At 39.2% G+C, this 26,627-nt stretch overlaps 1 protein-coding gene across 3 annotated transcripts in view; it reads left to right on the forward strand.

The window, feature by feature from the left end:
* Positions 1-26,627, forward strand: part of LOC126335656 (gamma-butyrobetaine dioxygenase-like) — a 192,443-nt gene that overhangs the window by 131,802 nt on the left and 34,014 nt on the right. For all 3 annotated transcript variants that reach the window (XM_049999122.1, XM_049999130.1, XM_049999114.1), the window contains 2 exons: positions 6,173-6,361; positions 16,984-17,186. In XM_049999122.1, the coding sequence (XP_049855079.1) occupies positions 6,173-6,361; positions 16,984-17,186 (392 nt within the window). The remainder of the gene's footprint in view (positions 1-6,172; positions 6,362-16,983; positions 17,187-26,627) is intronic.

Below are 26,627 nucleotides of genomic sequence, written 5' to 3' on the forward strand. Positions count from 1 at the left end.
GAGAGTGAGGAGACAGGCACAGATAGGATGAGGAGGAGATGGACAGATATAGGGGAGGGGGAAATGGACAGATAGAGGCTAGAGGAGGAAATGGACAGAGAAAGGCAGGAGATGGAGGAGGTGGACAGAGGCAGGAGGAGGAAGAGAAAGATAGATAGGGAGAAGGAGATGAACAGAAGGGGAGGAGGAAATGGACATAGAAAGGGAAGAGATGGACAGAGAGAGAGGGGTAAGAAGGAGATGGACAGAGAGATGGACAGAAGGAGATGGACAGAGAGTGGGCAGCAGAGGAAGTGGAGAGAGAGTGGGGGACATGCGGATGGGCAAGGGGAGGGGGAAGGAGGAGATGGAATAATAGAAGATAGGAATAAATACATACTCAGACAACACTGGGCACCTAGGTAGTATTACATAAAAATTTGGGCTATACGTGTCAGAAACGATGTAAGCTATTGGGTTCTCTCTGCTAGGAAGCCTCCAACTTCATTCTAATCATGCTTGTTTTCCAATAATCAGTAAGCACATATTTGTTTACTGGGCATGGGGCAGAACCGTATCCAAGGCTCTCCGGAAATAAGGAAACATGGCATTAACTGAGGCTCTGCTGTTTATACCCCTCTCGTCACGAGCAGAGATAGATCACATGATTGGTGATCGCTAAATCCATACATCTTAATTTCTACAAAGAAAATCTTATGTCTCCATAATAGGAGGAAAGAATATTTTCCATAATTCAACACCAGATTGACGTCAGGAAGATAAGGATGTAGTAAGCACATTCGTCCTGCAATTCTCCTTTAGGGTGGTTTGAGAAGCAATGCCTTAGATTCACAGTGATCAAAAGATTATGTTCCAAAAGCTGAATTCATGGTGGTACAGCTCCAGAGGGTGCTCAAAGCACGACTTTGGAACTGAGACGACGAGTTTCTTGTCTGTTCTAAACTCACTCTCTAGCGGATACCCCTCCTCCTGTGCAGGTTTAGGCTGAACAGTCATGTGTACTCGGCTCGCCTTAAATTTTATCACTGAAGTGCTTTAGTGCTGCACTTGCATGAGACTGCATGTGTCTGACATTTATTGAGCACACTGCTTCCTTACCATTTTGTTTCGTGCGGTTCTCCTGCCTGTGGTTGCACTCCTAGTTTAGCTTTTCTGCAAGTATCCTGTAACATTCTTTTTTTTCATTTTAACGCCTTCGCCCATAAAATACGTTTTCCATACGACATATGTAAAGTAAATTGTCCACTGCGACTTCCCGAGCGGTCTAGGGCGCTGCAGTCATGGACTGTGCAGCTGATCCCGAGAGAGGTTTGAGTCCTCCTTCGGGCATGGGTGTGTGTGTGTGTTTGTCCTTAGGATAATTTAAGTTAAGTTGTGTGTAAGCTTAGGGACTGATGACCTTAGCAGTTAAGTCCCATAAGATTTCACACACATTTGAACAATTTTTTTTTCCACTACGACTTCTAACAAGACAACGATTAGCTTTTTTTTACTCTTTGGACTTTCAATTGTCTTCCTCTCTGCGGGGTCGCAGACAATATCAGAGATTAGGTCTGGTTCATTAATCGAATAAGCTATAAGATCTTTCAGAAAGCTCCGATTTGTGCATTCAGCCGCCATTTTATGAAAGCACAATTTAATGAAATATTATGCGGCATATGATGTAACAGCCACAATGATATTTGAATGTACTGACAGCATATTGGAATTTAATTTCTGCAGTGCAAAAAAATAATTAAAGAACAAGTTACTAATTCTGCCTTTCGTCATTCAACAGTAGCTACTAATCCTTTAGAAATTTATATTCACAGGGCTAATTACAGAAGATCGGAGGTAAAACATTTGTTTTCATATCTGGCACCTGGTGTCCAAAAAATACAAAATATTAATTACTCCAAATTTCGACTAACGGACCTAATGTAAAAAAATATTTTTTTTCCAGAAACTCCCTAATTTTTATCTTTTGTCCTGCAACTTTTCACTGTGCTGAGGAATTTCACTTCGGATGCTTGTGTTTCTTAAAAATCTTTTCTCTTCATGAAGAACACACCAGACACTCAGTAGTGTGGAAACTGCTGCTAAGTTATTAACTCTTTACTCATTCTCCCTTTGAGGGCTCTAAGAAAAGTGATACATATCCTTTTACAGATGTGAAAATGAATAAAGTAGCAGGAAAACTAAAGTGTCTCGAAAATGACAAGGAATTCCAGAAGTTGCAAGACAACTGTCTTTAACAGAGGATACTTTTAAGTGCACATGGATGGGCATCTGGATTGCCTGTTAACAGTCCACTCCAGGTAAAGGCATCCATTCACAGCCTGACCTTACCTGATGTTGGCAATAAATCCAACTTGATCATGAGTTCGCAGCTAGAACCAGCAAACTACAAGAAGTTGAGTAATGGAACACAGAGGAGAAAGACCATGGAGGTAGAGTAGGGGAATTATTGTGACTTATGCAGTCTGTTATTGCAAGGCCTCCAGTTTCACATGGATTGCGATCCATGGAACAACTTGCCATTTTCAAACCTTGCACATCATTGCCATAAGTGAAACAGATTTAAATAACAGAAAAAAGATCCTACAGCTAATTGGTGATTGGACCCCAGATTTGTAGTCTGGCACTAAACCACTGAGTACTGAATTGTACCTTGTAGAGCTTACTGTTAGCTTTATTACCTATTTTTATCCTCATCTTACATAATTTTGTGTCCAGCATACTGTAAAATGTGTTTGGTAAATGTTATTCTATTGACACTGATTTTTGTGTGAATTGGATCACATCTCAAGTAGGCCTTTTCCCTAGTTTCATTGTTAGAAATTTTAAGCTAACAACACAGTTTTGTTAACAAGACATGTATACCTAATATTGTGTGTAATTAGTTGATTGTCCTCATTAAGTTACATTGTAACACACATGTATCTCATTTCCAATACTTATACCCAGGAAAACTAAATTTTTAATACTGTTAACACAATAAGTCATCATGCCATTTTTATTTAGTTTCTTTAGAAGTATATACCTTTTATGTAGTTGCAAGGTGTGCTCAAGTCACAGAACTGCTTATAATGATGAACCTAACTGAAACAACCATCAAATGTAAACTTCAACGAGTTATTTATTTGTTTTGTGACTGAAACAGTAGACATTTATCATAAAATGTGGGAAGTCTGTTATTTAATCCTCAATAGACAGTGCTGGGATGCTCACCAGATATGTTTTGCTTCATGGTAATCTCAGACATAAAAAAAACAATAGTGATAACTTTTGTTTACTATGATCAGTTGTCACATTCTCTTGATCTAGTTGATGCCTGTTTTTTGCCTTCTTTTCTATCTCAAATGATTCTTTGATGGACAGTACTTCCACAGTTATGTGAAAGAAACTTATCATGTTCAGGTTATTGTTACACGCAAAAGATTCTTACACCTTTTTCAGTAAAGTTATGATATATATTTAAACGAATGCCCAGTCACAGTCAATATCTATAATTCTTTTGAACCACATTTATATAATCAATCAGTCTCATTCTTTGGTAAGTTTTCAAGTTGTGCAAAAAGTATGTTTCTCTTTCTGCCAGAAGATGACAGACCATATACAGGGTGGCCCAGGAATATTGGTTAATGTTCAGAGAAATGATAGAAATTATCATTCAGTGTAAGAAGGTCCTGTGAACATGGGCTCTAAAATGCATACCTTAACAGCTATGAGCACTTGTTCATTAGAAGAAACCTATTTCATAGAGGCGAAGATGAACAAGTGCTCATTGCTGTTAAGGTATGTATTTTAGAGCCCATGTTTACTGAATATTTTGTTGTTTCTTTGATCCACACTGCCAATTCTTAAAATATCCAAAGCAAAAAGCTTGCAATATGAGAGATTTGTTTCACAGTACCGATGGTGAAGTGCTCATAGTTCATAGGCTATACATTTTAGAGCCCATGTTTACTAGAATTTGTTGCTTCTGGTGGTCATTCCTGTCATTTGTGCCTAAATACTGACCAGTTCTCTTGGGACACCCTGTATTGCACAAGGAGAGGCAGTGTACCCCAAGTGAGGAGATGTAGGACATAGCTATTGTGTGGAACAGTTGGTGTTTTGTGATCACTTGTAATAATTGTTTCCAAGATCCCTGATACTGCCATTGTGAGAAGAGGTCTGGGATCAAGTAATGTAGCACTATAAAAAAATAACATAACTTTTTTCTAGAGTATAGAAGAATGCTATGAACAAACATTCTGAGCTGTTGGTGCAGGCAAGTTTCTGAATGTTAATAAAATGTCCATGATAAATAACATAATGTGCATTCATCCCTAATCAACAACAACCTGGTAGAACATTTGCAACATCACATGGAAATGAACCATTACTTTCAATTTTCCAATCATGAAAATTATAGTGCACCATTCAGGCAAGATGCATGGGGTGCTCAGTGCAGATTTTGTTTTGAACCACAACAATGTTCACTCATTTAGTCAACACATGTTTATAGGCATTAATATGGAAGATGTCTAACTCTCCATGTTGCATTACTGGTCATGTGCCCTGTGATAAACATCTTTTTTCCAGTCAGCTCTAAAATTTCACTTTAAAAGAAAAAAAGTACAAAGGCCACATGTGCATTTGCTATAAAAGGGCCATACAGGAGAGGGAAGGATATGATTCAATCCCAGGGACTCACACATTTCTTACACTTTAAGTAATATATATATAACCAGTGTGATTTCAATTTCCACATAGTTTAGTTTGGCAAGAAGAGTGTTAACTTTTCTGTTAGATGCTAGAGACTAAGTAGTTCATGAAACATTCAATGTTCAATTATCATGTGTAACAATCACATTTGTATGCTTATCATGATAAGCATTCTATCTTTCTTCTTCATTTTCTTGTTACTGAATTTGTTGCTGTACACCAGAACAAGGTAAACTGAAGATCTGTACAGACCTTTAAGCCTAGTGGCTTGGCTAAATTAGTTGTTGTCTTTTTCTACTTACTGGACTGGTACAAAATGGATAAAGAACACCGTGATGCACTAGCACTCTGGAAATGAAGTTTTCACAAAAATTGACATAGCAGTATTGGGAGAAAATTCACATCAGTGGTTGTACAATATGTTTTACTATTCATCTGGATTGAATATATTTGTAAAATCAATTTTACAAATGCAGGCAAACAATACAGAGAGTAAAACATATTATACAGGTTGTTGAACACTGTGTATGACTATAATCATAGATTCATAAATATGGCGAGAGACTATCTTGGACGATAATTTCATTATCTGTAAATACCGTACTCTAGCTACAGTGCAGTCCAATGACTGTGTATACTGCTGATAACAGAGGTGTCAGAACTTATGTTGTGAGCTAGTTTCCCATTTCCTTTCCACTGTTTATCACAGCTGGTCTCAAGATGTTGCTGTAAATGTGAACCAGATCAAATTTGTCCCATTGTGTTCCCTGTAAGGAGGGCTGGAAAACATCTTGGAGAATGTTTTGGGTAGCACAAGAAGTGTAAAGGCACTGCTGTAGTGGAAATTCGTGTCTCCTTGACATTGAAGTGCACCAGACATTATAGCTAGATGATGTTCTAGATACCTCTTCACTTTCACGTGTTCTCTCAACAAACACCAGAGCAAAATGGCAATTGTAGTCTATGACAGTAGTCACCATGTTGTCTAGAGGCGATCACTAAGTGATACATTTCAGTCACTATTGCTCTCCTGATTGGTACCAGTCATATATATTTATTTATGTCAGAATATTACACCACATGACATTAATTATTTATGTACACAAAGTACAGATTCTGTTGCATAATCAAAATAACTGTTTTGTATGACCACCATAATCTTATCTAAGCTATATGGTACCTCAGTTACACCATTAACTGTGACAGGAAGGTAATTCTGTCTTGTAAGTAGTTTGAGATAATCAGAAGTTACCGTACCCTGATGTCAACAAAATCACACTGTCATTCTTACGTTCAGAAATGTAAATCTGTAAAATGCTTATAATATATAATACACAGTACATATACTATTTCAATATTTGTGAAAGGATTTTCTGCATCAGACACAAAAATAACTAAAAACAACAATAAACAATTTTTTGAAAACAGTTTTGTCAGTAATACATGTTAAATTGAAGCTGTTCCTGAATTTTGTTTGCAGAGTAAAGCTACAGCATTGGTCCAGGGGGAGGTGGTGTCAGTACAGTTCCCAGAAGGTGATCAGCACAAGTTTCCTACAATTTGGCTGAGGGACAACTGCCAATGCTCTGCATGTTTTAGTCCTCATATGCATTCTCGACTTATTCACTGGAGAAATTTTGACATAGATGTACATCCACTCAGTGTGGAGGTAAGGATAAGTTGTAGGATCTTGTTCTTAAAATTTTAATATCAGTTCCAAGGTGCCCATCATCACTCAAGCAGCAACCAAAAAATTACTATATGTTATCAATATCATTTTTAAAATTGTAGACAGATTTTAGTTAAGTAAGAATGAGATGATCTCAGTTATGAATGTCACATGACTGAAAATTTGAGCGATCTCTACAGAATAAAAGATGTAAAGAGGATTAATGTTCAGTGCTAAATCAGTGACACGCTCATTACAGATGGTGTAGGCTACTAGTAGAGACTGGGGAGGGATGAGAAAAGGAAACCATGCTGGTATTTGCCTTATGCAGTTCAGGGTAACCAAGGAAAACCTTATCCTGGTTACCTTGATGGAGAATTGAACTTCTGTACCTGTAAAAAGCTTGTATTTGGGTAAATAATTGTGCAATCTTTACAACCTGTCATAACCATTATTATGAAATTTAGGCCATGATTTTGGACAGAAGGGCAGCAGCTTAAGTATGATAAATGTACAAAGGTGTATGAGCAAGTTACAGATACAGAGAATAATTATATCATCTGTTCTCCCTCCTGCCTTCTCTCTTAATCTTATGTCATGCTCCTCTCTTCTAGCAACTAGCAATTCTGGTCTATTCTCCACATGTGAGCTCAGATAATGCTTTTCTTGATAGCCTTAGAATGAAATAAATAATAGTTATTGTGGCAGGTCGCTGCACTCCTTGCACTGTGTAAGAGGCAACCAGTTAAAATTGAAGAACCTAAAATAGTAATGGTATGAGGGCAAAAGAAAGAGTACATAATTATGTTTGTTGATAGATTAGGAAGTGCAGATTGGGACTTTATATATAAATTGTCAATCTGGAAAAAGGGAAGCTGAAATTACCTTTGATAACTTCTTTAAAAAGTACACAGATTTATGGTATTCTTGCTCACCAGTAAAAATAATTAGATATCCAAGAGAAATGAAAAATAAAACCCTAAACTGGTTTACAGAAGAGCTAGCAGAAATTAAACGAGGCAGGCGTGTGCTGTACCAGATGCATAAGCAAACTGCTAACCAAGGGGCAGAATGGACTGTGAACATTCATAGGCCACATCTGAAACGCAAAAAAATTCTACAAAGCTAAACCACTTCTGGCAAAAAAGCAAACAGTGGAAAACTATATAGAAAGGGCTCCCAATAAATGCAAGGCAGCATGGCAAATAACAAAATAAGAGAATACACCAAAATGCACATAAACAGCTCTGCTTGAACCTGAGGAATTAAATCAGTACTTTTTAAGATCAGTTAAAGAAATAAGTAACAGTATTGAAGCAACAAATTCATCTGCAATGGACCTTGTTGGAACACCACTGCCTGTTAACCTGGTATTTCAATGGAGGGCTGTCATACCTGCTGATATTATAAAAGCTGTATCCAAATTTTCAGGTTCTAAAAGTATGGACTGTTATTGGTTATCAAATAAAATAATTAGAAAGACAATACACTCAATCACCAAACCCTTAGCTTTTATTTTTAATAAATGTGTGGAATTTGAAGTTTTTCCAGATGGACTTAAGGCATCAAAAGTTGTCCCAGTTTTTGAAAAGGGGACAAACATCTTCCCCAAAGCTACAGACCTGTCTCCATTGTTCCAATATTCCCAAAGATATTTGAGGCACTGATACACACACAAATAAGCAGATTCTTTGAAAAACACAATATCCTATGTCGCAATCAGTTTGGTTTTTTCAAGGGGAAAAACACAACAGGGGCCATCTTGGAAATCATTGACAAAACCTTAACAGTTATTGAAAACAATAACATGCTATCACTAGTATTATGTGACCCAAGCAAAGCTTTCGATTGCATTCCTGTTGAAGTACTACTGGGGAAACTAGAGTAAGAGGGAGCACTTTAGCTGTGGCAAATTCTTATTTAAGTAACAAACAACCATTTCTTTCAGTCAGAAATGTAAATTATACCATAATGGAAATCAGCACAGGTGTACCACAAGGGTCCATTCTTGGACCCATCTTCTTCATTGTAGCTATTAATGATTTACCTAAAAACATAGCCTACCCTGTCATATGTTATGCTGATGATACACCACTACCTACCACACATGAGAACATTTCAGATCTGAATAGCCTAGCAAAAGAAACACTTGACAAGGCCCTGGACTGTTTGGCAACCAATAAGTTCCTGTGCAATCCTGATAAATCCCAACAACTTTTAATGGGAATATCAAATGAAGTAGGCAATAAGCCAGTAAAACTCTTAGGTATTCACTTTTACTCAAAACTCTATTGGGAGGAAAATGTCAATTATGTATGTATGTATATATTTCATATGGTCTGATTATATGGGAGCACTCCCCTCACATCAAGAACATCTTAAAATTACAAAAAAAGTGTTACACGTAATATGTAAAAGAGGTCATAGGGAACACTGTCGTCCTCTTTTTTCCAGACTCAGAATACTGACCATTCTAAATTTGTACATCTATGTATCTGTACTCTATATTAAAAATAATATTTCAGAATTTATTGCCAGAGTGGGACATACATGAACACAACACCAGGGCTAAGGATAATTTAGACATGTCACGCCACAGATTAGCAAGAACAGGAAATTCCAACAAAGTAAACCCACTCAAAATGTTCCATAAACTGTCAATTCATATCCAGTTTATGGATGTATTTTTTAAAAATTAAATGGTACAGCTGGCTGTCAGATCATCCATTCTGTGACATTAAATAATTATTTGAGATGTGTGAGATGGATATTAGCATTTAAAAGTTGTCTTAGTTAAACATATTATTGTGTGCAGTGGTTAATTGTGTGTAATTACAATAGCATATACAATAAAAAATACAATACTATATTATATTATAGCTTATTGCATTAACTTTTAGAAACCATCCTGGAGTTATTTTGTACACTGCCATGCTTAAAATGTATTCTATAGTGTACTGACACTAGTTTATTTTATTATTATGTATTTAATACTACATCTTGTATGACAAAGCCAATATGGGTGAATAAAATTCTAAATTCTTGATTGTTTTTGTGTAATATTAGGTATTTAGATGCTGTCATCCATAATGTACACACTCATAACAAGTTAGGCATAACCAAGCACACATTAACACGCTCTGAAATGCCCAAACACTCATAACCAGTGGAATGATGCTATTGGCCACCACATTTTATGGTTCCCTTTCTTTTGCTACTGACCATCATCACAATACCTTTGTATATGGTCAATACTCTGGCATATGAAGGAAATTTATTTAATTAATTTATATCCCATAAATCCAATACAGCAGTGCATTTGCATGCATGTAGGACATGTCAGATGATTACAAATTATACAAAAGGAGCACATAAAAAATTTCTGTTGCAAGAGGAAATACAGGTATAAGACAAAATACACATTATTATGTATAGCCAATATTACACTTAAAAAAGTTAAAATAAAAGTAGATCTTAATAGCTAGATGAAAGATATTATGATATTAACAATGATTTCAACTGTCATAATGCATATGAGTACATCAGATTTAATTAAAAGAAAAATCAATTATAGATAACACAATTGAAATTTTCAACCAAATGAAAGGAACTATTAGATAGTGTTTGAGCTGTTGTTTAAAATTGGGAAGCTCATGAAAAAGTGATTTCAGTGATGGTGGGAGAGCATTGAACACCTTGCAACTCATGTAATGGATTCCTTTTTGCACAGTACTAAAGTTTTTTAATTCAAATTTGAGGTCCATCTTCTTCCTGGTATTGTGGGTCTGATATGGGTTTTATATAGTTGCTCAGGTAGTAGATAATATTGACATGCAGTTGTCAGTATCCCTAATTTTCTTAAAAGGTTTCTACAAGAATGTCTAGAGTGGATTGCACTCAATATCCTAATAACACTCTTTTTTTGAAAAGTAGACGATTACCTCAGAAAACTATCCCATTCAACAAAGTAACTAAAATAAGCAGTTTTTGTTGTGTCTCTGTCACAGACAGTGGAAATAATACAAATTATGGATGTTGCTGAGCTGAAATTTTTGAGAAGATGCAAAATTTGTTCAGACCATTTTAGACTGCTGTACACCCGGGAACTTGGATGAATCAACTTGTAATAACTCACTAACATTACATTTAATATTTAATTGATCCTTCACTTTTTCACTTACTTGAACATGAACAAATGGGGTCTTGTTAACATTTAGTGATAATGCATTATTTGCAAACCAATTAAGCACTTCATTAAAGACAATATTGGCTGATTACTCAAGTTGTGGTTGGAGGTTTTGTTGATGAGGGTGGAGGTGTCATCAGCGAAAAGAGTGAAATGAGCTTTAAAGGTAGACACAAGGGAATGGCATTGATAAAGACGAGGAAGAGAAGGGGGACCAAGTACAGAGCCCTGCGGAAAACCACAGTCAATAGAGTCCCACCTAGATGATACACAGTGCCCCTCAGAGTCTTACAGTTAGGCAGGATTTAATCCGTGAGCCAGCTGATCCACTTCCACCATAATTTTCAGCCTTTGCTAAGAGGATTTCATCGTTAACACTAAAAAAGGTTTTATTAGAAAGGTCACAGAACATACCAACAGGAGATAATTTATTACTAAAAACTCTAAGATTTGATGGGTGAAGGAGAAAATAGCTTGGTCTGTTGATACACACTGTTGAAATCCAAACTGGCTACTGTTTAGTCCTTGATAATGAATCAGGTGGTCAATAAGTATTTTGTGAACCAATTTATCAAGAATTTAAGATACGGTTATTAAAAGGGAGATACGTTGATGGTAGATAATGTCAGTTTTACCACCTTGTTCAAAGAGAAGTTTGACAACAGCATATTTTAGCCACTCAGGAACAATGCCCTGCTGGAAGTATTCATTGAATATATGGCACAGTATTTTGCTTATTGGCTTATAGCATTCCTTCATTAATCTTTAAGAGATACCATCAACGCCAACAGAATTCTTGCTTGTCATCTCTCTAATTGTTGTTGTTGTGGTCTTCAGCCCTGAGACTGGTTTGATGCAGCTCTCCATGCTACTCTATCCTGTGCAAGCTTCTTCATCTCCCAGTACCTACAGCAGCCTACATCCTTCTGAATCTGCTTAGTGTATTCATCTCTTGGTCTCCCTCTTCGATTTTTACCTTCCACACTGCACTCCAATACTAAATTGGTGATCCCTCGATGTCTCAGAACATGTCCTACCAACCGATCCCTTCTTCTAGTCAAATTGTGCCACAAGTTCCTCTTCTTCCCAATTCTATTCAATACCTCCTCATTAGTTAAGTGATCTACCCATCTAATCTTCAGCATTCTTCTGTAGCACCACATTTCGAAAGCTTCTATTCTCTTCTTGTCTAAACTATTTACTGTCCATGTTTCAGTTCCATACATAGCTACATTCCATACAAATACTTTCAGAAACGACTTCCTAACATTTAAATCTATACTCAATGTTAAGAAATTTTTCTTCTTCAGAAGCACTTTCCTTGCCATTGCCAGTCTACATTTTATATCCTCTCTACTTCCACCATTATCAGTTATTTTGCTCCCCACAGAGCAAAACTCATTTACTACTTTAAGTGTCTCACTTCCTAATCTAATTCCCTCAGCATCACCTGACTTAATTTGACTACATTGCATTATCCTCGTTTTGCGTTTATTGTTGTTCATCTTACACCCTCCTTTCAAGACTTTCAAGACACAGTCCATTCCAGTCAGCTGCTCTTCCAAGTTTTTGTTTCTTCTCCATGGATTTGAATATCTACTCCGCACTTTTCTTTTGTTTCCTTTACTGCTTGCTCAATATACTTATTGAATAACATCGTGGATAGGCTACAATCCTTTCTCACTCCCTTCCCAACCACTGCTTCCCTTTCACACCTTTCGACTCTTATAACTGCCATCTGGTTTCTGTACAAATTGTAAATAGCCTTTCGCTCCCTGTATTTTATCCCTGACACCTTCAGAATTTGAAAGAGAGTATTCCAATCAACATTGTCAAAAGCTTTCTCTAAGTCTACAAATGCTAGAAACGTAGGTTTGCCTTTCCTTAATCTTTCTTCTAACATAAGTCGTAAGGTCAGTATTGCCTCATGTGTTCCGACATTTCTATGGAATCCAAATTGATCTTCCCCAGTGTCGGATTCTATCAGTTTTTCCATTTGTCTGTAAAGAATTCGCTTTAGTATTTTGCAGCTGTGGGTTATTAAACTGATAGTTTGGTAATTTTCACATCTGTCAACACCTGCTTTCTTTGGGATTGGAATTATTATATTCTTCTTGAAGTCTGAGGGTATTTTGCCTGTCTCGTACATCTTGCTCACCAGGTGGTAGAGTTTTGTTAGGACTGGTTCTCCCAAGCCTGTCAGTAGTTCTAATAGAGTGTCATCTACAACGGGGGCCTTGTTTCGACTCGGGTCTTTCAGTGCTCTTTCAAACTCTTCACGCAGTATCATATCTCACATTTCATCTTCATCTACATCCTCTTCCATTTCCATAATATTGTCTTCAAGTACATTGCCCTTGTATAGACCCTCTATATACTCCTTCCATCTTTCTGCTTTGCCTTCTTTGCTCAGAACTGGGTTTCCATCAAAGCTCTTGATATTCATGCAAGTGGTCCTCCTTTCTCCAAACGTCTCTTTAATTTTCCTGTAGGCAGTATCTGTCTTACCCCTAGTGAGAAAATCTTCTACATCCTTACATTTTTCCTCTAGCCATCACTGCTTAGCCATTTTGCACTTCCTGTTAATCTCATTTTTGAGACGTTTGTATTCCTTTTTGCCTGCTTCATTTACTGCATTTTTATATTTTCTCCTTTCATCAATTAAATTCAATATTTCTTCTGTTACCCAAGGATTTCTACTATCCCTTGTCTTTTTACCTATTTGATCCTCTGCTGCCTTCACTATTTCATTCCTCAAAGCTACCCATTCTTCTTCTACTGTATTTCTTTCCCCCATTCCTGTCAATTGGTCCCTTATGCTCTCCCTGAAACTCTGTACAACCTCTGGTTCTTTCTGTTTATCCAGGTCCCATCTCCTTAAATTCCCACCTTTTTGCAGTTTCTTCAGTTTTAATCTACAGTTCATAACCAATGGATTGTGGCCAGAGTCCACATCTGCCCCTGGAAATGTCGTACAATTTAAAATGTGGTTCCTGAATCTCTGTCTTACCATTATATAATCTATCTGAAACCTTTTAGTATATCCAGGGTTCTTCCATGTATACAACCTTCTTTCATGATTCTTGATCCAAGTGTTAGCTATGATTAAGTTATGCTCTGTGCAAAATTCTACCAGGTGGCTTCCTCTTTCATTTCTTACCCCCAATCCATATTCACCTACTGTGTTTCCTTCTCTCCCTTTTCCTATTCTCGAATTCCAGTCACTAATGACTATTAAATTTTCGTGTCCCTTCCCTACCTGAATATTTTCTTTTATCTCATCATACATTTCATCAATTTCTTCATCATCTGCAGAGCTAGTTGGCATATAAATTTGTACTACTGTACTAGGCGTGGGCTTTATGTCTATCTTGGCCACAGTAATGCATTCACTATGCTGTTTATAGTAGCTTACCCGTACTTCTATTTTTTTATTAATTATTTAATCTATTCCTGCATTACCCCTATTTGATTTTGTATTTATAACCCTGTATTCACAGGACCAAAAATCTTGTTCCTCCTGCCACCGAACTTCACTAATTCCCACTATATCTAACTTTACCCTATCCATTTCCCTTTTTAAATTTTCTAACCTACCTGCCCGATTAAAGGATCCGACATTCCGCGCTCCGATCCGTAGAACGCCAGTTTTCTTTCTCCTGATAACGACGTCCTCTTGAGTAGTCCCCGCCCGGAGATCCAAATGGGGGACTATTTTATCTCCGGAATATTTTACCCAAGAGGACACCATCATCATTTAATCATACAGTAAAGCTGCATGCCCTCAGGAAAAATTACGGCTGTAGTTTCCCCTTGCTTTCAGCCGTTCGCAGTACCAGAACAGCAAGGCCATTTTGGTTAGTGTTATAAGGCCACATCAGTCAGTCATCCAGCTGTTACCCCTGCAACTATTGAAAAGGCTGCCATCCCTCTTCAGGAACAACACAAACACACGTTTGTCTGGCCTCTCAAGAGATACCCCTCCGTTGTGGTTGCACCTACGGTATGGGTATATGTATTGTTGAGGCGCACAAGCCTCCCCACCAACGGCAAGGTCCATGGTTAATGGGGGTCTCTCTAATTATATTCTAATTCTCTCTAATTATATTCTCAATTTTATGTACTGTCACAGGAGACATTTTAATCTGCTTGTTTTTTTTATTTTATTTTATTTTATTTTATTTTATTTTATTTTATTTTTATTAATAGCTCTTTGAAGGGATAACATGGCTTCATTAATAGGTGATGCCAAAAAGTGGTTGTTAAAAATGTCAGTAATTATTTCAACAGTTTCATGAATGGTATCATGTGATTTAATTTCTTTGTTTTCTGCAGCAAGGATTTTATGTGTTTCCCTTTTTTATTATGTTCCATATGCTCTTAATTTTTTTGATTAGAGACAGCAATTTGTGATTTTACAAAAATACTCTTTGCCCTTCTTAGAACTTTTTTAAGGAAAGTTTGTAATGTTTTTCCTTTTCTGACGACTTTTTGACTGAGGCATACAAATTTGTTTTCCTTTTGCAGGAGGTTTTGATGTCCAAAGTTAATCAGTTTTAATCGGATTAGGTTTCATATTTGAATTTGGCTGTCCTTTTAGGAAAAGCCGCTTTGAATAGGCAAAAATACTCATTTAGAAAAGCATTATACCTGTCATACTTACAATATTGTCACAGAGCTCAAACTGGTCCCAGTCAACTTCTTGTAGGGAATTACAGAAGGTATTGATAGGTTGTGTGTTAATTACTCTGAAAGTCTTACTGCTGATATTGTTCTAAGAAAAGGGCTAACATCTTTAATTCAAAGTTGCTGACCATATAAATTTTGTAGTTATGTTTAGATTTCTGATCCTGTCCTAAGAAGATGTCAATTTGACAAATGGAATTAGCTGTGACTCTAGTGGGGGAAAATCCACCAGTGTTGTTAAATTAGGAGTTTGTTGTATATGATAAGTCATTTCTTCCCATGTTATCAGAAAGAATGTCAACATTAAAATCATCTAACATTATAACATCCTTTGTTTAAAAAAAAAAAAAAAAAAAAAAAAAAAAAAAAAACGAGTTAACAGAGAGTCTCACACCACAGCTGATACACTGGGGAGGACAATTATGATGCTGATCCAAATGTTGTTGCCGCCTAATTAAAGATGCAAGTTTTAAACTTATTGTGACTGTGTGAAAGATATAATTATTTTTAAAAGCTGCAAGCTGCTGAGATCTCACAGAGTCTCATACTCTGTACTTCCTCCCTAACAGCATTTGAGTTTGTATCGTAAGTTATACAACTACAGTGCAACTCAGATAAATATCTTCCATATATACTTCATGTGTAGGGTTTAGAGTAGGGTTCTGTTTCTGGTTCAAAGGCCTTCAAAAACTGCTATTACAACCTAAGAATTATTGTCAAATACATGATTTTTTAAGGAAAGTTTATGATGCTTTTCCTTTTCTAGAATGTAACTGGATTTGACTGAGGCATAGATGACACATGATAAAAACTTAAGGCATGTCACAAAGAATATTGATGTCACCATTCAAAATAGCCATGCAGATGCTAAAAGAGAGCAAGTTTAGTAGATGGTGGGAGCACGTTATCATGCCCACTTCACCCACGGTATTGGCTGGCACTTTTTCAGCACCTGAGGTCATCTTGAATAAAATGTTATGCCATTTTGTGCCTTTCCAATAACTTTGAACTAGAAAATAATTATTGTATACAAAAGAACTGAATGAAATATTAAATGATCTTTTTTAGATGAAAGGCAGATGCAGACTGTAAATGTTGTTGTCATATACTAGTAACATAAATATTCAACAAAATATGGTGAGAAATGTTATATTGTATTACTTGATGAAAAACACAGAGAATCATTTTCAAATTTACCAGATTCTTGATTCTTTCATTACATCACCTTCAAAATAAAACAGATTGCTCCAGTTGTTGCCTTTTTCTGTCTCACTTTCTAGCTTCTTTCACCTCTTTGGCCAAGCAACCTTTTTGTGAGCTATTTTTACAGCATCCTTTTTGTAACTTTGTCTTGCTGATCTTCTTTCTACTTTCTTCCACCTTTTATGTGTTATTTTCTTCTAATCCTCCTTTTACTACACCTCCTTCTCCATCACAATATAGATTAGACTTTGTATCTGTTCCATCTTCATCATACTTCCTGTTTATAATTTTAACTATCTCTTTTAGTTGTTTGTTCTACTATCTCATGTTTTTTACATTGTTCTCCTCTGTTTTTGGCATTTGATTATTGGTTTTCACCTCCTCATATTCCACCATAATTCTCATGGCTCAGAATTCAGTCTTTCAAATCTCTCATTGTTTCTTTCCCCTTCTTATGAAACTGGAGGAAATGGACATAATCTCTCACATTCTTCTGTTCTCTCTGCCTTTCTTTTTAAACCAGTACTTAGATTTTATCTGTCCACAGGCAGCTGACAAAAATTTAAATATCAAATGGTCTGACGGACATAACAGCAGTTTTCAATTTGAATGGTTAAAAGAAAGGAACTTCACTTCTGAGAAACAGAAGCAATGGCTGAGCAAGACATACAGGGCACCAAAGGAAACTTGGAATACACAAAAGTTCCAGTCTATAATCAAGCGTTTCAAATTTGATGACATCATAAAAAGGTGAATAACACACAAATTAATTGGAAGATTAACACAAAGGAGAAGTAGTTACGTCTCTAGATAAAAGTGATGGATCCAGAATGAAATTTTTACTGTGCTGTGGAGATTAAAACTGTGCGCCGGACTGAGACTCGAACTCGGGGCATTTGCCTATTATGGTCATTTGCCCTGAGTTCAAGCCTTGATCTGGCACACAGTTTTAACCTGAAAGTGTTGGAATTTGAGAAGGTAATGTTATCGTTTTTAGGCAAATGATATTCAGAGTTTTTCAATTTGCTACAAAACAAGCTAATAAATTTAACAAATTAATAGTTTTTTAGAGTATCATAGATCACACAAAGAAGGCTGTTATGTTACTGTGGCAGAAGTTTTCATATGTCAACTGCTCCTATCTTTGTATCCTTCTCTGTCAACCACAGGCCTACTTGCCTTTGCATTTTCATATGGTTGCCATTCTTAGTTAACATTACTGTCAGTGCAATTGCTTTTAAAGTGAAAGTTTATGTATTATTGAAACAAACATTTTATTCCTGAATTTGGAATGTCTGCTATGTTCATGTCATGAGTTAATTTCCTGGACATTGTAATGAAAGACACATCCCTTTATCTTAAAAAAAAAACTCAGTCTCATTTGCTGATAAATATGCCTGTACTTCCAGAACAGAATAGTAAGTCCATTCTGTGAAAGAAATGTGTATACAATGTATTAAAAAATACTTTTTGCAATTAAACTCCACTACTAGCTGCAAAAAAATATTATGAAGATGAGTAGGAAAGTCATAAAAAACATTCACAAAATAACTTTTGGTACAAGCTGTTGCATAACTTCTAAATAAAATATTGTAAATTCATTTTTATTAACTTAGTGGCTTTGTCACAGGAACAGTTGACCTATTTAAAACTACGCAACATACAAAAGTAAACTTCATAATTGTTTTTGAAAGATAAGATGGTACACCAAGCCACACAAACAAATGCCATATGAATCCACACCAGTTGCTGGTTCAACAATGTAAGAGGCGTCAGTGGAGGAAGAATGACCCATGTGCAGAGTGCCAAAGAAGAGAGTCACAGCAGATTTGTGCACCTGAGGTTATTTGAGTAAACATCATGATGGCAAACAGACATGTGGTTGCCAATGGAAGTATGAATCGTCATGTGGGACTAGTGTGCCCATCATCCATAAACTCCTGCAGAGCTTGTATGATGAAGATGGCATGTCTCTTTGAATGGTTGGTTGCAGGTATTGCATTTTCAGAGAAGGATGGCAGAGTGTAAAGAATGAAAGTTGAAGTGCATGGACTTACACATCCATGAATGGAATCATGTGAAAAGCTTAAGGCATGTCACAAAGAATATTGATGTCACCATTCAAAATAGTCATGCAAATACTAAAATAGAGCAAGTTTTGTAGATGCTGGGAACATGTTCTCATGCCCACTTCACCCACAGTATTGGCTCGCACTTTTTCAGTACCTGAGGTCAGTACCTGACCTGCTGTTAGTGGTCAGATTCATAATGGTGTCGGACGTAGTGTCCCCACATCATATTGGCTGTGCTCAGGCCTATCAAATGTTCCATGATGTGTTGGGTTACTGAAATGTGTCTGCAAGGTTGGGACCCAAAAACCAGACCCTGGATTACAAGAGTGCAAGAATGGGAATCAATCTTAATCACTTGATGTGATACACATGACAAGGAAATGAGTTCCTGTTCAGAATCATCACAGGCCATGAGATGTGCGTGCACATTTACTACAGAATCCAAGGCTGTCTCAGTGACATGGAAGCACCCAGTTTACCAATGTGGAAAAAATTCAAAATATCTCCCTCCACAGAAAAGGGTATGGCCACAGTGTTCTGGGATGTGACAGATGTGTTTCTCCTTGATGCTGCTGTGACTCTCTCACCAAACTCTGACCCACCTCTCTCAGGGGGCTCAGCATTCGTTTGCTGGCTACGGGCTTGGCGAACCCGGGGTCCTCGAGCTGTGGACTGGTGTGCGCTGCCAGTCTGCTGATACTGTAAGCTCCGGGCATGCTTCAGCGACCACCGTTTGGCGCAACAGTGGAACGTTGTGTGTCTTAGGGACCGGGGATCTTGGCTTGGTTCCCTGGATCGCGAGGACGGTAGACACCTCTATAAAAAACCCTTCAATCTTAAGGTGTGCTGCATGCCAATAAGATGCATGGCTTTTGAGGTGGAACAGTCACTAGCGGGCAACCTCTGGGGAACCTGCCACACCTCAGTTGTACAAGGCTTATCCAGGCATGCGGGGCTCTGTCTGGATGGACCTAAGTTTCCCTAGCTGCTTGTGGGACGACCATGAATACCACGAATTCTTCCTCTTTTCCTCATTCTAATTTTTCGCTGGCCAGTGGGATGGGTGGACCCTGGTAGGCACTACCGCCCAGTCCAACAAGAGAGCTGGGTTAGCCAGTCCTCCTGACTCCGGCGTCAGCAAACGTACAGCAGTTCAGAGTAACAGACCACATACTGAAAACCAGAATGTGTTTTTAATTATAAAACGGAAAGAGGGTTCCTTTGAAAAGGTTTCGCCATTCTATATCCAAAAGGGTCTAGAAGAAGTAGCTGGAAGATTAAAATCAGTGAAGCGTTTACGGAATGGGACACTACTTGTTGAAACATCAACTGCTCAGCAAGCAGTTAACCTTCAAACAGCCAAAAGCTTGGGGGAATACACTATTGATACAGAGCTTCACAGCACCATGAACTCCAGTAAGGGTGTTGTTACCTGTAGGGATCTCGTGGACATTCCTGTAGAAGAATTAAAGAGTGAGTGGGCTCAGGAGGGAATTGTTGACGTTCAGAACATCATGAAAAGGGTGGATGGGAACCTGGTGAAATCAGACTCCTTCATTCTTACTTTCAATACCCACAAACTCCCAGAACACATCAAGGCAGGATTTCCTCGACTAAACGTCCGGTCTTATGTCCCAAACCCAATGCGCTGTTTTAAGTGCCAGCGTTTTGGGCATACAACTCTAGGGTGTAAGGGAGAAGCGATGTGTGGCAACTGTAGTAAGGCTGCCCATGACGGAATTGACTGTTCGTCACCTGTCAGATGTATAAACTGTTCTGAAAGCCACCCTGTTTGGAGTAGGGACTGTAGAATCTTCCTAGAGGAATGTAAAATACAAGAAATAAAAACAACTAAGCGTATCCCCTACAGTGAAGCCAAAAAGATCTTTAAGGCCATGCAGCCCCCCACATTTGTTACGTCCTTTGCTTCCATTATTCAGAAGCCGCCTCTGAAGGTCAATGCATCTACACAGATGGAGGTTGTTAGTGTTGGCATGAACACGTGCACATGTCAGTGCACTTGCAACTGTATCAGAGCCTGTAACCCCTCCTAGAACAGCAGAGAAAGGTACAGTAGCTCACACTGAAGAGCCCCAGGCATCTCCGACTGCTGAGGCTGTCCCAAAGCCCAGAATGGTCATAAACGCCCCAGCTCCAGTTCCAGCAAAGCCCTCTAAACAAAGGAAAGCACATGTGAAGCAACACCAACAGATTAAATCGGCTGGTAAACCCTCGGATCATGTTAATGTGGTCTCGCTAGATGCTTCATCAGACTCTTCCCCAGAGCTGATGGAGTCTGAGAATATGGGGTAATCATCTCGCCCCGAGACTGAGCCTCCACCCGCTGCAGTCTCCCCACCTCGGCGGAAAGAGAGGCAGAAATAAAACCACCGTGATGGCTCCCATACTACAATGGAACCCGCAAGGGTTCAGGACACATGTGGAGGAACTACGTCTATTGATTCAGGATAGACCTATGTGTGTATGTCTGCAAGAGACAAATTTCAGTGAAACATACACCCCAGAGCTACGTGGTTGTGTCCTCCACAAAAAGGACGACCTGAGTGGACAGAGAGCTCGAGGAGGAGTAGGTATCTTCGTCAACACCGACTACCACTCCTCACCTCTCTCCCTCACGACGGATTTACAGGCAATTGCAATATTAGTACATGTGTGCCATATGCTAACAGTATGTTCACTTTACCTGCCCCCTCATGATGTGCTTGACGAAGAGGCTCTCAGGGATCTTCTTACACAGCTCTCCCACCCCTTCATCCTCTGTGGTGATTTTAATGCACACAATATGCTTTGGGGCTCTGTGAGTACTTGCCACAGGGGTAGAGCAATTGAGAGGCTTCTTCTGTCTACCAGTGCCTATTTGTTAAATACAGGTCAAAGCACGCATTTTTGCATTGCAACTGGGTCGTTCTCTGCCACTGATCTATCGCTTTGCTCTCCAGCCATCGCCCACACTGCTGCATGGGAAGTGGTTGATGACTTACATGGCAGCGATCACTTCCCTATCTGGATTCACCTGCCACATGCAGTGGAACCAGAAAGGAAACCGCCTCGATGGGTGCTCGGTAGAGCCAACTGGGCACTGTATAGTCAACTCGCCCAGTTTGAACATCGGGTCAGTGTCCAGGAATGGGTGGATCATATTACTGAAGTGATCCACCGCACCAGTGAAGCGTCAATCCCACAGTCCACGGGACAACCGAAGCCGCAGCCTGTCCCTTGGTGGAGCGATGAATGCCGCTGCGCAATCAGGGCTAGGCGGGCAGCTCTGCGTAGTTTCAAATGCCGGCCAACTGTAGAGACCCTTGCAGCTTTTCGGGTGGCGAGGGCAAAGTGTTGTCGGATTATACGAGAGAGCAAGAAGAGGTCGTGGCAGCAGTTCCTTAACACCATTAATCGTTCTACACGAAGTTCCATTGTATGGGAGACCATCAGGAGAATTTCTGGGAGAGGTAGGAGGTGCCCTATGGCTGCTATAATGTGGAATGGTACTCTCCACACGACCCCAAAAGATATTGCCCAATCTATGGCGGCTCATTTTGCAGCTATTACTGCAACAACCAGTCAGAATCCAGCTTTCCAGCCCCACAGACTGGCTGCTGAGAGGAGCAGTTTTGACTTCCACTCACCCAATACGGAAGAGTACAACTGCCCATTTTCCATGTGGGAACTGGATTCTGCATTGTGTGGGGCTCGTGATACGTCCCCTGGGCAGGATAGAATCCACTATAGCATGCTGCGGCACCTCACAGGGAGAAATAAAGAAATCCTCCTCCGACTTTTTAATCTAGTTTGGATGTCTGGTCACTTCCCTGACTCGTGGCGTGAAACAATTTTAATTCCTCTTTTAAAACCTGGGAAAGACTGCACGTGCCCGGGTAGTTACGTTAGTGTTGCCCTCACTAGCTGCGTGGGAAAGACCTTGGAGCGGATGGTCAACCACCGCCTTGTCTGGATGCTAGAATCCAGACAACTCCTTAGTTGCTTTCAGTGTGGGTTCAGGAGGTATCGCTCCACCTTTGATATCCTGGCCCTCCTGGAGGCGGCCATACAACAGGCTTTCCTGCGCCAGCATCACCTGTTGGGAATATTTTTTGACATTGAAAAGGCATACGACACTACTTGGAGGCATCTTATCATCAGGCAGCTCCACGAATGGGGTTTTCGTGGATGTCTTCCCAATTTTATTCGGTCCTTCTTGTCGCCACATTATTTTCGGTACCGAGTCAGAGACGTACTGTCTAGTCGCTTTGAACAAGAGAACGGTGTCCCTCAAGGTAGTGTTTTAAGTGTGACGGTCTTTGCTATTGCTATTAATAGTATTACGTCTGTTGTGAAAAGCCCTGTGCAGTGTTCCTTGTTTGTGGACGATTTCTCTGTATTTTGCTCTTCTTCCAGCCTTGCAACGACGACTCGTCAGTTGCAACTCACTCTCCGACGTTTGGATGACTGGGCACAGAAGAGTGGTTTTCAGATTTCAACTGATAAGTCGGTGTGTGTTCTTTTTAACCGTTTTCGTTCCATTTTTGACTTGCCTGAGTTGAGGATGAGGGACACTGTTCTGAATTTTAAAGACACAGTGAAGTTTCTGGGCCTCACTTTTGATTCTAAGCTTACGTGTCTGCCACACATTAAGGAACTGAAAAAATGGTCTCTTAAGGCGCTGTCTATTTTAAAATGTCTTAGTCACCTCACATGGGGAGCAGTCAGGACTTGTCTGCTCCGATTTTACAGAGCCTTCGTGCGGTCCCGGCTTGATTATGGAAGCACGGTGTATGGGTCTGCAAGATCCACTTATTTGAAGCTGTTGGATGTGGTGCACCATGAGGGGATTCGGCTGGCCACTGGGGCGTTCAGAACGAGCCCCATACCGAGCCTGTATGCAGAGGCAGGTGAACTGCCACTTCACCTCCGGCGGTGTCTACTAATGGTGCGCCAGGCCTGTCAAACATTATCCACACCATACACGCCTGCATACAACACTGTTGCTCGGCCTCCACTGGAAAGGCTTTTTCACAACCAGCAACGAGCAACAAGGCCCTATGGGATTCGTGCAAAGGATTGCAATTTAGAGATGGGTGTGGCTGGTTTTAATGTTTCATGTCGAGGTTGGAGCAGATACCCACCTTGGCTCCTCCAGAGGCCCAGACTGATTTTAGATTTGGCAAATTTTAAGAAAGACAGTACATCAGATTTTACTTTCAAATCTTTATTTTTTAACATTTTAGATAGGCATCATGATTTTACAGTAGTATACACTGATGGATCCCAACAGGGGGATTTTCTTGGCTGCTCAGTAGTGTTCCCCGAACATGTCATCAGGATTCGCCTTCCCCGGGAATACACTGTTTTTTCCGCAGAACTTCACACGATCCTGAAGGCATTGGAGCAGATACGGTGTACTCAGGGCAAAAACTTTCTAATTTGCTCTGACTCAATGAGCACATTAGTCACTGCAGAACCTGTACCCAGCGGAGAAGTTGGAACAGCTGATGTACGACCAACTGTACATCCTCCAACAACAGGGCAAGCAAGTGTCCTTTTGCTGGGTGCCAGGGCATGTGGGCATACGGGGAAATGAACAAGCTGATAGAGCTGCCAAGGACGCCTGCAGATTACCGGAGGTGACACAATGTTCTATTCCTTTGCTAGGTATTGTTTCTGTGCTGCGGCGGAAGTATATGCAATTGTGGGAGGAGGAATGGCTGGCGGTGAGGGAAAATAAGCTGCGGTTGGTGAAACCCACCATCCAGCCGTGGTGTTCCTCCTGCCGGTCACCTAGCGTGACGAAGTGACCCTTACACGTCTTCACATAGGACACTGTCCCCTTACGCGTGCCTTCTTACTACGGCAAGAGGAACCCCCGCTGTGTGATGCCTGTGGCGTACGAATCACTATACGCCACATTTTAGTTGAGTGTGATTTATATCGTTCTGTCAGGGCGGACGTTAATATTAATAGGGATCTGCCCTCGATTCTAGCCGATGATGAGGTGAGTGTCAAGAAAGTTTTAAGCTACTGTGATGTTTCTGGCCTTCAGCCAAAAATTTTAGGTTGGAATTTTTAGTGTGTTGCCGAGTGGCTTACCACTCCTTTTTATACTTTTAATAGGCCAGTTCCAAACATGTGCTATGTGTTTCATTTTAACCCTTTCACCTACATTCTTTTGCAGTTATCCTCTTTATGTGCTGCATTCCACTTTGCAACTGTTGACTTGCAAACTGCCTACGTAGCCTTTCACCTTTAATTTTAGTCCTATTTTAGCACTTGCATTTTAGTGACACTTGTCTGTTGTTGTTTCTGTTCGGGCGCTAAAGACTACACTGTTGAGCGCCCATATCCACCATATCCATCCATCCATCCATCTGACCCACCATTCAACAAAAGAGACAAGGACTATTGAATGAACGTGTTGCATTGTACAAAGCCACATACAGTAAGATGCATACAGGACCAGATTCATCAGTTTGGATGGGAGAAACTGGATCAGGCAGCCTACATCCCTGATCTTGCCTCATCAGACTTTCACCTGCTACCTTTATTGAATGCCGCAATACTGGAACATCACTTTGAAACCAATGCTGAAGTCAAGCAGGCTGTGCAAAAATTCCTTGTATCACACAGTACTGAGTTTTCTCAGAGTGGGTTCTTCAAATAGAGTGCATGCTATGACAAATACTGCATCTTATGACAAATGCCTCAATGTCAGTGGTGACTATGCTGAAAAATAGTGCTAGGTGTATAGTTCATGATGCCATGATGTATTTGTTTTTGGCAATCAGTTTCCATTTGAGAAACAATGATGAAACTTACTTTCGGAATATCCCTCATATGATACATGAATGCTGCAGCTAGATGCAGCGTGATATATGAACAGTCTGTTGCAGGTAGGCATGTTGTATACTTGGCAGCACGTTATGAATTAACCTATTCTGAATATGGGATGATAATTGGTGCAAGACACGTAGGTCATAGTATACTGGACATTACAAGAACTTGGGTTTCTAAGGTCAAAAATATCTACGGTGAATCTTCAATTTAGCAGAAACAATATTTCCATATAAATAAAGTGCTGCACAGATTGACTACAAGCATTTGATGAATGGACATCAATCACCTCCACAGAGACATACAGGGCAAGCAACAGTCTACTGTATATCAGATCACTGCTAATCTTTGCTAGGACTGTACAGACACAGATGCACCATGCAGGCTTCAGCAGTCGATGACTGTCATCCCATCCAGTACCTTCCTGTAGCTTTTGATCACACAGTGTATAAAAACATAAATTACAATAAATAAAAACAGTTACCACAATGCAAAGTATTAACACAATGACTACATCTATTTCTCTGATGTAGGAACAAGAGAAAAGAAAAGTTTAAGTAGCTCAAGTCCGAGATTATTTGGTAGTATTTTTTAGCAATAATGAATAGATGATTACTAGTAGTAGAGGATGAAACTTTTTTTTAATGGCATTGCGGAACTGCTGGCACTCACCTAATGATTTCCTGTCCATTTCATTTTATCATCATCCATATTGATATAAACATTTCCATCATCATGAATGACAAACATTTCATTGTGAAGTATTAGTGCACAACAATGTCCAATGGAATAATTTTACTTACAGAAGGTTCTCTGCCTCAATATGAGTTTTTGTACTGGCATGTGACTCCTACTTCAACCTGAAATAATTATAAATTAAAGTTTTCATGCTATTTTATATTGTGCTGAAGAACTATTATGCATTTGTAATCAGTCTTAATCTGATCACTCAAGACAGAACATGGAGCCAGTGCTCTTAAAGATTTCACTATAGGTAAGAGTCTTGCAGATGCCTGTTAATTTGCACTGTGGTATAACTTTGTCCACTTACAGTGCTACAAACTACTCAATGATGAGACTAATGGCTGTCAAAATATTCACAGCAATCACAGTGTTCAAAACAGTTTTGCACCACTGACATATCTGTCAGTATGTGTTGGTTAGACTCAACAGAAGCAAGAAATTAAAAATAATCCTTATTAAAGATTAAAATAAATTAAACTGTGGTACTGAGAACTGTGAGGGTCCAAAATGCAGAAACAAAATTTTGAGA

Source organism: Schistocerca gregaria, chromosome 1 (genome assembly GCF_023897955.1).
Source record: "Schistocerca gregaria isolate iqSchGreg1 chromosome 1, iqSchGreg1.2, whole genome shotgun sequence".
Taxonomy (NCBI): domain Eukaryota; kingdom Metazoa; phylum Arthropoda; class Insecta; order Orthoptera; family Acrididae; genus Schistocerca; species Schistocerca gregaria.